Source organism: Scophthalmus maximus, chromosome 13 (assembly GCF_022379125.1).
Source record: "Scophthalmus maximus strain ysfricsl-2021 chromosome 13, ASM2237912v1, whole genome shotgun sequence".
Lineage (NCBI taxonomy): Eukaryota > Metazoa > Chordata > Actinopteri > Pleuronectiformes > Scophthalmidae > Scophthalmus > Scophthalmus maximus.
The window spans coordinates 16,268,190-16,282,408 of record NC_061527.1 but is presented as its reverse complement, the minus strand read 5'-3'; the positions used below and the strand labels follow the sequence as shown (position 1 = coordinate 16,282,408).

At 43.0% G+C, this 14,219-nt stretch overlaps 1 protein-coding gene across 6 annotated transcripts in view; it reads right to left on the bottom strand.

The window, feature by feature from the left end:
* celf5a (cugbp, Elav-like family member 5a) overlaps window positions 1-14,219 on the bottom strand; it is a 172,473-nt gene that overhangs the window by 150,661 nt on the left and 7,593 nt on the right. For 5 of the 6 annotated variants that reach the window (XM_035646997.2, XM_047336931.1, XM_047336927.1 and 2 more), the window contains exon 2: window positions 5,614-5,696. In XM_035646997.2, coding sequence (XP_035502890.2) covers window positions 5,614-5,696 — 83 coding nt within the window. Of the gene's footprint in view, window positions 1-5,613; window positions 5,697-9,496; window positions 9,672-14,219 lie in introns of those variants that run through there. The other variant, XM_047336930.1, reaches the window with a different exon arrangement.

The window sequence follows — 14,219 nt, the reverse complement described above, 5'->3', positions numbered from 1 at the left end:
AGAAAAAAAAATAATAGTAAGAAAAAAAAACAACAGCCTCCAACCTACAGACTTTTTATGATTGACATGCGTCATGAATTCTGGTTCGGTTAAAGACGAAGAACCAGAAGAGTACCAGTTTTTACAAAACCCTCTTTATCCACATGGTGTACCAACAAAGACATCAGAGGCAAATTCATGCAGCCCCTGAGATCAGCTGCAGCCATTGAACTTATTGCAGTGCTGAGGCCACCACAGAGGGGGTTGAACTGTTTTACCAGACGTCTGGGTCCTTACACACAGTATATGTTTGTTAATCACAAAGATCTTGTAATAGTGGAACCCAAATAAAATCCGTCTGTGTTCACAAATCACACACATACCCATGGCTAATATAAAAAAGGAAAAACATATCATAGGTTGGGCATCAAAGATGCATCAGCATTTACTTTGAACACAAATTCAAATTCATTCAAGAACAGAATGTTGATTTGAAAAAAAGAAAAGACCTTGACCATGCTTGTTTCAACTTCCACTCCACTATGATTTTCTTCTTGAAAAAACACACACACACACACACACACACACACACACACACACACACACACACACACACACACACATACATACACACACACACACACACACACACGTTACCCAAAGGCTAAATTCTAACGAGTCCCCTCTCCCTGACTACATAGCCTCCAATCCTGCCATCACCGATTGGCTTCATGCTGACCGGTCCGCTCCACTCTCACCCCCCCAACACAGGCGCGCGCCACACACACACGATCATACAGTATACTACGCTCATACACTGCTAACCTTCACAGAGTGTAGCATTGAATTATTCAGCCTTTGCAGCAGTTAAACCACCACACAAGAAAGCTTGGCTGTAGTTGATAAACAAGTGGGTAAGCATACACACACGGGAGAGTATGGCTGTATGTTTTCTTTGTCTGTGCGCGCGCGTGCGTGCGTGTGCGTGCGTGCGTTCAGAAAGCCCAACAGAGAAAGCCTGGGCGGTTTACGACGTGTCGAGGAATGGCTACATGCCACACCAGCATCATTTCCACAGCACAAGGTCGGCCTCTCTCCGCAACACAGCCAGGCTCTGCTCCACGCTCCTTATACATCTTACTATGGCTGAGCTGAGCAATTGCACAAGCACACACAAATTACACACACAGATCCACGCAAACTCATGCATGCAAATGCACAAACACGCAAGCCTTGCATGGGCACTCACACAGCAGACTAACAGTGCAGGTATGAGTACAGCAAAGGGCACAGTGCACACAAGCGGGAGAGACAGACACGCAGAGAGAGAGGGAGATGGAGGCAATTGAGAGGGAGGGGATCAACTTAGAGTGTTGACATTGCAGGAGCCCACATGTGTGTGCCGGGGCATAATCTTCTTCCTGCTCTCATTGGGTTTTTAATGCGGGTGCTATTTCCATAAACCTGCCTCCTGAATCACTGCCAGCCTCTTACACTCCCTCCAGGTTGAGCTGAACTAATACTAGGAGTAAATGCATGCAGCAAACACATTTCCACCAATGCTTCTCCAAGACAATCACTGCCGTATACAATGCTAGCATGACAAAAAGGGGCCGGGTGGCATGTTTTATCTGTGCTACGGCAAATGGACTTGCTGCAGCAACTGAGATTATTTCTTGGATCTGCTGGATTTGAGGAGTGGCAGTGAGAGGACAGAGAGTTTGTGGGGAGAGAGAGGGGAGGCTGGGGATTGAGGGAGGGGGATGGGTGGGTGGATAGCGTGAAGGATGCAGGATGTTGTCATGATGCTGAGATGGGTGGAGTAAATCTCCTGCGGACTTGTGTGGAGAGCTGTGACACTCACAAGCACACACACCAACTGCTGTAAAAACAGCCACTATGGGCCTTAACTGTCAGTGTCTTTCTGTTGTAAGTATGTCATGAAGGGACCATCAGCAAAACATTTTAGTGCCCAGGTCATCAGGGGATGCTAGGATTTCACTTGTTGAAGAAGGAAAGAGACTGATACGTTTTAAAGTCAACACACACACAAAAGCATACCCACATACACAAAAGCACTCAAATGGTTATGTAACATAAATAGGCAGCAACAAACAAGCACGAAGCAGCACAAAAATAATATATTCAAGCCTCACTGTCGTGGGCGGTGTGTGACCAGGGCAAGCTGCCATGTGCACATGTTTTTCTTCCCGCCATCATACAGTGCTATCTGTATGTACATAGGGATGGCTGCGATGCAAAGCCAGCTTACCACACACGGCTAATAGAGCCAAGAGATGCACACCTGGTAAACTGTCAGAGCTTCTGCCTTTCAGTGGCCAAACTTATGTCAGGCATTCGTGTCCCCAAGGTTCTCATCACACTTCACCACAGGAATCTACATTCCAGTCCAGTACACTTCCATTAGGCCATACTGCTCCATTCAGCAGCTAATGTGTAACAGGGGGGACATGGATAATAACCACCGAGAACACCCTCACTGAGCTGTGTGTGACAAACACCGCCTCTATGCCAGCGTCTGAGATAATGCAGACATACAGTTTGCAAAATTATCATGTAAAAATGTATCTTCAAGATTATAATTGAAAAAATATAAACATCAAAGTTGGAATGTACTTGTCCAACTACATTTATGATACAACCTAAGGAATTCATTTAAAAAATTTAATAGATTCTTCTCTGTAATATATAGTTGTTTTTTTACACACACGCAAAACTAAACCAAATGAAATTATCAAACAACATTTCATCTTGAGCACAGTGTTAGAATGACAGATAACACAGTGGTCTTCAGTATGTGACCTCATGACTCTTTCTCAACATACACTTCATTTGTTTGCACAAAGTAGATGCACAAGCAGTTCATGCTTCTTTGTATCTGACAAAGTAACACGTTTGCTGCCCTCAGGGCCAATATGCACTAATACCATTACCACCAGTAACCAGGGTTGTTAGATATGTATCATTATATACGATAATATCCTAACTGTCGTTTTAACGATGTGAGAGCTGATAAAATCAAGTATGTCACTTTGAAAAACTGTAGCAAAACATGTCTTGAAAATCCACACACTCACTGCTTTACAGATTAGTAAGCGTGTGCATTGAGAGTGCATACAGTGAGCTATGGTTATAGTCTAGTTAAAGATGAATCAAACGACACCATCAGCCTTGCAATCTTTGTCATAAGATTTATTTCCTAGATCTGGATCTTCCTCATTCAGCCATTCACAGCAGGCCACAGCCGCCAAGTTTCCAACACAAAAAACACCCATGAAATTTAAGTGGACTTGTTCTACCGCAAAATGTCCTTGCATCAAGAAAAGCAACAAAAGTGCTTTGCACAAAGACAGCACAGCAGACACAGGGAGAGAATCCAGGCCCTGCAACTGGAGTCATATATATATATATATATATATATATATATATATATATATATATGTGTGTGTATATATGTATATATATGTGTATATATATATATGTATGTATGTATGTGTATATATATATATATCTGACATGTCCAGTGTGTCTCTCTGTGTGGTAATGCGTTTTTTGGGGGGTTTTTGCCCTACATTCAAACATTTTGCAATAACATACACTATATGGATAAGTAGCCACACTGGTCAAAGCCCAATGCAAGAGAGCAGACATGCAGGGGTTAAAGACAAAACACAGAAGCTAATAACTCCTAACTCATCTCTGGAGAATTCATAGTTTACATTAATTACACCATAGCCCCTGGCAAACGGCATATCAAGCAGGATTCTGCAAACAAACAACTGGCATATCTAGTTACCATCAAGCTGCGAACCAACAGGGGTCATATCGCAAAAGATTTAGGAGCAGGGAGGCTCAAGAGACGAGGACAGGAGAAGCCGTGGGAGGCACATGCGCGCGCACGCACGCACACGCACACACACACGCACACACACGCACACGTTTTATATGATGTACTGTTGAAAGTCATCCTCCCTACAACTGAGCATTGTTGTTGAGGGAGGCGGGAAGGTAATATTGTACTTCCTTGTGCTGTGTGTGGCTGCAGTATTACTGTACAGCACACACTGCCTTCTACCACTGGTGTGTGTGGGGGGGCGGGGGGGGGGGGGGGGGGGGCAGCAGCGCAACCTTGTCTGTGAGGCCTGACACTCATCAACGTCTGCCTGTTACATTTCTATGACACGCTCTGTCTCAGGAGGAGCACCGGCAGAGGAGCAGAGAAGGGCAGCAGGAGGATGTGGGGTGGGCATGACCGGGTGGGGCAGAGGGGAAATCAGCAGGAGGCCTGAAGCAGGACTGAAAGGTACAAGAGAAGGGTCTTATTTCACATTTCTCTGTGATATGCAAGTTCACAAACTGTGTGTGTGCGAGCGTGTGTGCACATGCAAGCATAAAAGAAGAAGCTCTCATGACGTTTTTGTGAAAAATTTTGAGTAAGGCTGTCTTTGCTCAGTCTGTAAATACTCTATAGGAATTCTGGTTGTACAATCATTTCTTTCTGTGGATGATCCTGTTCATAGCACTCCATTCAGATGATTGTTAGTACCGTCAGATCCCAGATGGTTTGGAGATCAGCTCCTCTCTCAGAACACTAAGAAAGGGAGGGGGAGCAGGCAAAAGCTGTGGGGGGGTATAAAAGACTATGACTCATGAGAGAGAACCTTACTAGAAATCAAGTACATGGACAAAAACAGAAAAACAACAAAATTCTCATCTCATGTTGCTAAGTTGCAAAGTTCTATCCTCTTATGAACACATCCTCTGGCGATATGTGAAATAAATTTTTCCTCTCTCCCTGTCTTCCATCTTATTATTCAATGCAGAGCAAAAGGAGGAGCATAACGCCCTCCAGCCTCATGCTTGGCTAATTTGCAGGATAAATGAAACAACTTGTTTCTTGGGGAAAGCCACCGGAAAAAAACGTTCGGAGTTGGTGGTGGTTGTACTTGCGTGTTTAAACCCTGCCCACTTGTTATATGTGAAACATGTGGGCAGGGTTTTTCGAGCTTTTTAAGTCTTCCACCAGGGGGGATGTTGTGGGTTAATCTTTACTGATATTTCTCCCTGGTGCAGGCTTGATCTGGCCATGTTAAGCCATGCTGCCTCTGCGGGGAGCCACTTCTACCCCCTCTTCCTTCTGTCATTGTCTTAACAGGAGTAGAATCTCATACAGACACAACTATGCACAGAGGTGCATATATATACAATTGCATAAACATAAATGCAGGTGAAGGCTTCCCGGATAAGCAAAGATTAGAGTGATTTTCTATTCATCAAATTTACTTAATAAATCTAAACACATCTGAAATACAGGACTTTGTCAGAAACTGTCTCTCTATGCTATTGCTTCAAAAGTATGAGGCAGAGTGGGTCCGGTCAATGCTGGCAATATCCCCTCGAGAACCGGCACACAGAAAAGTTGAAACCAGGCCTTTAAAAGGCTACGCTATTGATTAAATTGCTCTCCAAAGTGTTTTTCATCATTGGGACTATGCCAGAGAGAATGCCGGCTGGTGTGCAGCAGGGTGCAGATGGCATGGCTGACCACCATACAGAGAAAAGGGAGGGAGAGTGAGAAGAGGAGGGGAGAGAGAGAGACTGACAGTCACTTACCCCTGGCAGCGTTTTCTGTTCATGGAGGGCGTTCTGGGCTTTGATGGCCGACTCCCGGGCGCAGTAGGTGAGGAATGCACAACCTGCAACAGAGGTACAGAACATTTAAAATGTAGTAGAAATCAGATATGTTGAATTGACCATTTAAAAAACATAACTGCTGTTAAAAACATTCCAAATTCATGTCACAATTTAAGTAAGTAAGAGAATTTTTACGACGGTAATGACTATGCAATTTGACAATTGCTGAGCAATTAAAACAATTAGGGAAGCAGATCTGTTCAGAGGGCGTCATGATCTACAGAGAACAAAATACTCCTTAAAAACATTTTTGGTTCTCTGTGGTGGCACAGGGAGAGGAGCCAAACAAAATGACAACATAAAAGGAGGATGCATTGCCAGGCCTGTCCAGCCACACCATCCTGTCCAAAGGTCCTGGCAGCCAGGCCAGCATCCCCACCCTGACTGGTTGTGACAAGAGCGTAAAAAAAGGAAAGAAGGAGGGATGAGATAGATCAGTGCAAGGATAGAAAAGAGGGAGATACAGGAAACTCTCCAGGGTGAATGTCTAACAAGTACCGTATGCTTCGCCCATGCTTGTACACGCACACATACATCTACCTAGAATCAATGTGTAGCATGGACAAACAGAAGAGAAGAGACGAGAGGAAGAGAGATGGAGAGAATCCAGATGGAGTACTGAGGCAATCATTTTCCCCCTGACTGTCTGAATAAATAGATTTGCTTGTGTTCTATTAATGAGGTTCATATGGGTTACCATGCATCATATTTCTGCCACTCTGAAAATGGTTTATTAGCAGCCACTGCATTTTGGATCCCATTTCAACAGCCAAATGTATTCAGTGGGTGGTGATGTATTAAGTGTCTTTACACAGACAATATTCCAATTCGTTTTCCTTGTTGCACACAAGATCACTTTTACCCACTGAAACGCTCACCGTCCATTTTGTCGAGTGAACGTGTATCTTGTTTTGCCATTTCAATAGCCCTCGCACTCTGGAGGTGTCGCCATTGTAACTTCTCTAGGACTGCATCAAAAAGGCCGGCTGAAATGCCATGTCACTTATTGATCTATTGATTGACCCATAACCTTGCTGCCTCTTCCTCCCTGCTATAACCCTAAAGTGTCTATACATTTGTATACTGTATGTGCTTAAACGTCTGCACGTTAATGGTTTAATCATTCTCACTGAGATGCCATTGAATTCATCCATGACGCTCTTGCTTGTGTTTGGGACAGTCAGTGGTCAATCCTGCCGTATTTTTCTGCATCAGAAAGACAGACAGTGATGGACTCTCTCCAGGGTCGTGACCTTTAGGGTGGCTGGCTGTAGCACTGGTGTCATGGCGCAGCACTCCCCATAGCCTCCCTTGTCCCAGCACCCCTAACCTAATGATTTCCAATGGCCACCGAGCAAATTAATCAATCACTCCGCCTAATTCCCTCTCTCCTCTCTGCGTCAGCTTGTGAAGAAATACAAAGAATGCGGAAATGTCATTACTGTTTTGGGTTTGTTTGTTTGTTTGTTTCTCAAATGGGTGAGGTCAATGGGAGGGATTGCCTCCATTTACGTGGTTGTTTTTCTCCCTTTTTTTTTACTCTCTCTGGGTTTGTTGCTGTTCGTTTACTTGAAAGATGCTGGCCCTATCTCGAATAAGAAACCCGTATTTTGCATTACAATCACAAAACACGATTTATTTGTTAATCTGTAATGCATAGGGCATTGAGAATAAATTAATAACAACCACAACACGGGCAAACAAAAGAGAAACATGAACTCCATTTAAATGTGATTCTCTGCTCTTTAATGTATGGCTTAATAAGAATTTGCAGGCCAGGGGCGAAAAAAGCTTTAACAACTCCATAATTGGAATCCAAACACGTACAAATTGCCACTGCTGCATTGCATACCAAGTGCAAAGTTGTGGTGGTGGTGGTGGTGGTGGTGGTGGGGGGGCGGGGGGGGGGGGGGGGGGGGGGGGGGCATGATGAAATAGTTTGAAACACAACAAAAAGCCACTGTAATCGGAGCCTGCTGACACAGCAGTCGGGGAAGCCTTCCCATTGTGAGGAGATGATCCTCTGCATCATCTGATAGAAACCTAAAACAGCCTTATCTCGCACATTGCTTGCAGCTCCGGAGAAGAAATTCTCTTTTGCTTTCCTCACTCTTTTCTCCTCTCCTTTCCCGACTTCTTTCTCATTGTCAGTGCCAACCCCACTCCGCTCATCTCCTATTTCTTAATGATATATTCTTAAATGTTCACACTGCACAGTGTGAGTGTACGAGGAAATCGGTCTTAGTGTCTCCATCTCCACTATGTTGAATTGGCATATAAATAAAGGGTCTTACATGGCGGAGAGTGAGTGAGAGAGTGAGAATGGGAGACAGAGTGAGCAGCTGAAGATACTGTAGAGCCAAGGCTCTTCATTACCAAAACTGTGGGTCTGTCTAACATGCTTCTGATATGTGTGTCAGGTTTACAGGTCCTGCAGATTCTCACACACACACACACACACACACACACACACACACACACACACACACACACACACACACACACACACACACACACACACACACACACACACACACACACACACACACACACACACACGATCATCACTTCTCCACCTCCCAATTTAATTTCCATAAAGAGAAAGTAAAATGTTTTCCAAAGATTTAATATTTAATTTTGTTTTCTGACGGGCTCCTGGAGCACCATCCCTGCCATACATAATTGTTTATCTGCAGCTGCGAGCGGCTCCTTAATTTCCTTCGTGCACTGCTCCCTGGGACAATAATGTCCATCAGCATTAGAAAATCAAGCTGATTAAGAATGCAAAACTGACATCTTTGATTGTATTTCATTTTGCCGCCACGTACTTATGCACTTGCACTAGAATTCCTGATTAAAATTTAGCATGTACTATGAAATAACCAGACACAAACACAGGACATATACCCACAAATGGTAGATACAGTCACAGATTTGAACACAGCTGTCATCCTCTTTGGTGCACATAAAGACCAAGACACTGATGAAATCCACAATCAAGTCCAATCACCTCTGTTTAACAACTTGCCAAACTTAAAAGTCAGTATGTGGAAAAATCTTACAAATTTTGTGTCCAGCTAATATTGGTAAGATGAGGTCTATGAAAAGCAAACTCAGCTGCTGCACTGCATCATGGGCTCTGATTGCTTGGAATCTGCTATCGAAGTTAAACACATGCTGTCCCTCAATCAATCCCATAACTTATCCAGTTTGTGGATTCATACGTAAAAAGGAAAAAAAAAGGTTGAACCTAAATTCCATTTCACCACAAAGCATTATGGCTGATGTGCTTTGTCCCACCACTGTGGCCAGGGGGAAAAACTAGAAAATCACCTAAAGCTCACAACATTAATCAAACTCACAAACCTGTCGAACGTATTATTCTTGATCAATTACTTTACAGGACGAAAACAAAAGTACATACACTTAAATCAATCAACTGAGTGGCTTTCAAAAGACACACCTTCTAAAGCAAACTCCACAGACTACAATACATATTTTATAGAATTTGAACCGATTACAAAACACGTCCTTTAACTTTCTTTGTAAAAACTCTCATATTTACCAACACACACGCACGCACGCGCGCACACATATGCGCGCGCGCACGAGTTGTGTACAAAACACGAACAAAATGCGCACCACAACAAACAGTTAGCTGCTAGCTGTTAGCTGCTAGCTGTTAGCTGCTAGCTGTTAGCTGCTAGCTGTTAGCTGGTAGCTGCTCTCCAGCCAATCTATTCACGTTGAACACCTGTGTGGCTGCGCACCCCTAATGTTTTGGCGTGTAGTCATGACTCACCAACTTCACAGAGCTCTCTCTCTCTCACTCGGTGGATTTTGAAGAGCAGGTCTTCTTTAGCCCACAGCAGAGTTTCACTTTCTGACCGAGGTGCAGCGGAAAATCACTGTTTTAACCACGTTTCCGTTGTTTTGTTTGTTTGTTTCTTAGTTGTGTTGTATTGCACGGCAGCCGGTGTCTTGTCGTCGCCTGATTGGCTAATTCAAATTCAACCTAGCTTTATTCGAATTTGTGTGTTCTTCTGTTACATTATTACAAAACTAAATTAACTTACTGTCGAATGATTTGTTGTTGTTTTTTTCCTCACACAAGAAAACAAAATAGATAATTACAAAATAAAAAAAATACTTTTATGGAACTGGCATATATATATATATATATATATATGTATATATGTGTGTGTGTGTGTGTGTACGTTTTAGAGTTTATTCAAAGGGTTTCTTTTACCTATGAACTGGTTATAGTTTGCATGTCACAATCATGTACAGTATGTATTGAACATTTAACTGTAAGGCAACTAAACCCTCGACAGTGTCAACGTATCTGCCTCATGCCCACTGAAGGGTTAAATCAGAATAATAACCATAGACTGTATATATATTAAAAGTATTAACATTGATAAAACAAGAGCTGTTTTTCCTGAATAAGATGCTAAAGTCCACTTGTATCGATTTGGCTCTGAAGAAGGTGAAAAGATATGGTGAAATATATGCGTGACCCCTATATCCCATACAAGCTAATAAATGCCCCCTGACATAACTGTGGTGATTAAAATAATTTTTCATTACAACAAATTAAACTTTAGTGCTTACAAATCTAAGTGCTGCTTTTCAAAGTCATGTATTTATGAGATGGTCACTGTGCAAAGCCTGATAACCTCTGTAGGTTCACAAATTGAATGGTATGATTATTTTGCTTCCTAATTTGGCTAATATTCATTAATATACTGGCAGCAATGTTTTGTCTTGTTTTGTCAGCCGTGTTTTCTTACATAGTGTCCAGTATGGTGGAAATTTTCTTTGATGACATTTCACGATAATGAAATTGATAATGAAAATCAATATATCCAACCAGGCCCACGAAGAGATTAATTTGTGCCTGCTACTAGGGCGACTGACTGCTACAAGCTGTGACGTCAATTGCAGGAACTCAATGTGAACGTCCTACTTCTTCATTGGCATTGGGCATAAATCGTGCACTGCAAATTCGTCAAATATGAATGCAGTCCCTAGGAGACCTGGCCGGTTTAAACCACTATCTCTTTTTTCACTGCCCCTTTCATACCCTCTTCGTTCCCTTTTCTCCGTCTCCTTGCCCCAGAGGATCCAAGCTGCCTCAGTGTAATGAAAAAGTGTGAACTTGCTCTCAATGTGGCATTGCCTTGGCCAGAAAGTGTGAAGGTAGCAGAAACCAAGCCAGTCCTGGCACCAGTCTCTCCTGCTCCCTCACACATCATTTACACTCTTTGGAAAATGCTATCACTGTGGGTAGATTACTTGCTTACTTCATTTACCCCCATGTGGGGCTCTGGGGGAGCTGATAGCCTTTCAGAGGGGTCGCAGGCTGAAACACACATCATCAGCACCGATACAATGTGATTATGACCAGAATCATTGCCAGTCAGGGAGGCAGGGGGCTCAGTGGTGCATACTGACCGTGAGGGGGTTAATCAGTCTGGTCTCAGTGAAGCTTTTAACTCATATATAATCGCTCCCTCACCTTTGGAAAAAAAAAAAAAGATTCCCGATCTGTTCACCCCCTGAAACAATCATGGCAATGTTAAGGGAGAGGACAGACTGAGGGTGGACGGAAAGAGAAGTGTAATAAAAAGGAGGAGATGGAGTATGGAGTTGGCAGGGACTCTCCAAAATGCTCTCATTCATCGTTCTGACAACAATATTTTCTCAGCGCAGACCTAATGGGCTTGTAATGAGCACAGTAATATAAGCAATAGCCCACGCGTAACCTGTAAACCTAGATTAAGTCAGACAGCCAGTGACTGTGCTCAGTCACAATCTCCTGATCCTGGAGATGACTACAGTCTTCTATCCCTCCTTCATCAATCACTCCATCCTTTCATCTCTGCTGCATCCAGCTCCAAATCCTCCTCAATTTCTCCTTTCACTACCCCTCCCATCATCCCTTCACCTTGAGCAATGGCTGGGGGAGGATGAACTTCGCAGAGCACTGAGGAGCATCAGTGTCCATCATGAGGGTAAGAAAATAGTCCCCAGACCCTCCCTGGTATCCTCTCTGACCCCTGAGTAGGAGACCTCAGCCATTGATTTGTTGCTACTCGCTCACATAGACTGCACTGGCCTCCGAGCAGCAGTCAAACAGATCTATAGGCAGCTCATCCCTAAGGACTGCCTGTGTGCATGTGTGAGCACGAGTGTGTATTTACAGAATGTATACATGCACATTGTATTGTGTGGCATGCATTGCCTAATGAGTGTGACAATTGAGATGAATTCTTTCTGAGAGGCACTGTACATGTTTCAGGATCAATACTAGGGCACGGCAGACATCATAAGAGTGTAGGGAGACAGACTTCGACACTCACCATCTAATGTTTTGGGACTAGGGTTAAATAGTTCTCTCAGTGTAGAAGTGGTGCTTCATATATAATCCAAGTGCAGAGTATTTCTCTCAAAAGCTGACGTATGCCTTTTGTGACTATCTGCCGTAGGTGTACCGGCATAAAAAAGGCAAAAAAGTAGACTCCCCTGTGTTTGTGGAAAAATTCAATAATTATTTTCTTACATAAAAGGAGGTTGAAAACAGTAATACAGTTCATGATTAAGTTTCTAATACTGTTTGGCAGCAGGCACAGTTTTAGGAGGTGATGTGATAGACTGCAACTGACCCGCCCATTCCCAGGCTGGCCAGAGCTCGTTCAGTATATGGCTCAGGATAACACTTGGGATACAGCACTTTGGCATCTTCACTGTGCTGTGGCCTTAAAAGTCAGCCTTGGATTTTGTAGACTATGTGGGAACTCCATCCCCCTTCTGCTATTAAAGCCAGGGCCCGATCTATAAATACATCTAGTGGACTGCATCCCTGATGAGCAAGCTAATTGACACCGTTAATGGATGGAGTTTCACAGAGCTGTAAATAATGTGTAGGTTCACACTTCCTCCCTCATGCTGTGTTACTTCTGGGAGGGCAAAGGGAGTTTACCTGCCAAGTCCCGTCTCCCCAGCCCATCATCCCTCCCTCCTCCAGCCGAGTTGGCTCGGGCCAGGGGATTTACTCAGAAATCAATAAAAGTTTCTCTGAGGGTCCCCACCCTCCCCCCCAGAAAGTCAGAAAACTACATCTCCTCCCCTTCATGTGCTTCAACAACCTCTTAGAAAAACAAACAAGTCCGGGCAAAAGGAAAGAATACAATTACTTTCCCTCGACTCACACCCATTCCCTACTGTTGTATACAACCCATGTTTCCACTGATCCGACCATTTCATTTGCATGATTGGTATATTTGATGCAATATTCCTAATGATGCTTTGCTCTCTTTCAAAGGTGGAGGGCATTTAAACCTTTGAGACCGATCAATTGATCATAGCAAAGCCACAATCATAAATGATTGGCAGCTACAAACTGTCTTCGGACTAGGAGACAGATCGGGTTTTCAGACACTTTGATTTTACAAATTGAAAGATACCTTTAAAGACTGCACTTCAAAGGCTCGGGGGTTGCTTGCACAGAATGATTGAAAGAGGAACGAGGAAGACATACATGTGAGGAGGAGAAAAACCACATACCCAGCTACACAGACACACTCACATTCTTCTTCATTATACAGTACGACTACACACAGGCCACCTTGAGAGGAAACACTAATTGCACATGTCTTCATAAGTAAACTTGTAATGAATATTCTGCTTCTTATAGTTGTTCTTTCCTCTCAATGCATGCAGTGAGTGGAACATAACATGCTCTATTCCGAACATATTTTCAACCATGCCCTCCGTACAGAAAAATGTTAATATATGTCCTTGTCCCAGTTTTCATTCTTTATTTATTTATCTTATGTCACCACAGAGATAGGGAGGAGTAATAATTAACACTAATGGTCTGACTAATAGGCAGCCACCGGGATGCTAACGGCATTGATGTACAGGTTCCTAGTAACCACATTCAGCCTAGAGGATTCCAGAAATATTTTTCTGACCACATAGATAGATAGATAGATAGATAGATAGATAGAAAGATAGATAGATAGAAAGATAGATAGATAGATAAATAGATAGATAGATAGATAGATAGATAGATAGATAGATAGATAGATAGATAGATAGATAGATAGATTTGAAATTAATTTATCCAACAGAAAAAATTATATGAAAACCCATCAGCCATTAATTCATTTGAACAGTCTTTTTTAATTAAGCCAGATCTACCATTCAATAGTGAACCGCAGACCGAGTGCCATGTTGGAACTCAAGGAAAATCAACATGCTCTGCTCATTCAACCAAATTAACATTTAATCATCAAAAAAGAAACACAAATTCCATCTGCCTCTTCTGCTTTCAATTTGCTTGTATCACAAGAAAAAAATGGAATGCGATACATCTCCAGTACAAAGGACCCTGACCAGTTTGTGTCTCTGGCAATAAAGTACAGAGACTGTTAGCTACAGCGTTGCTCCTTCAGTGGGTAAGATAGATGGGAGGAGTGAGGGGAGAGACGGCTGCGTGATGGAAGGGACGGGGTGTG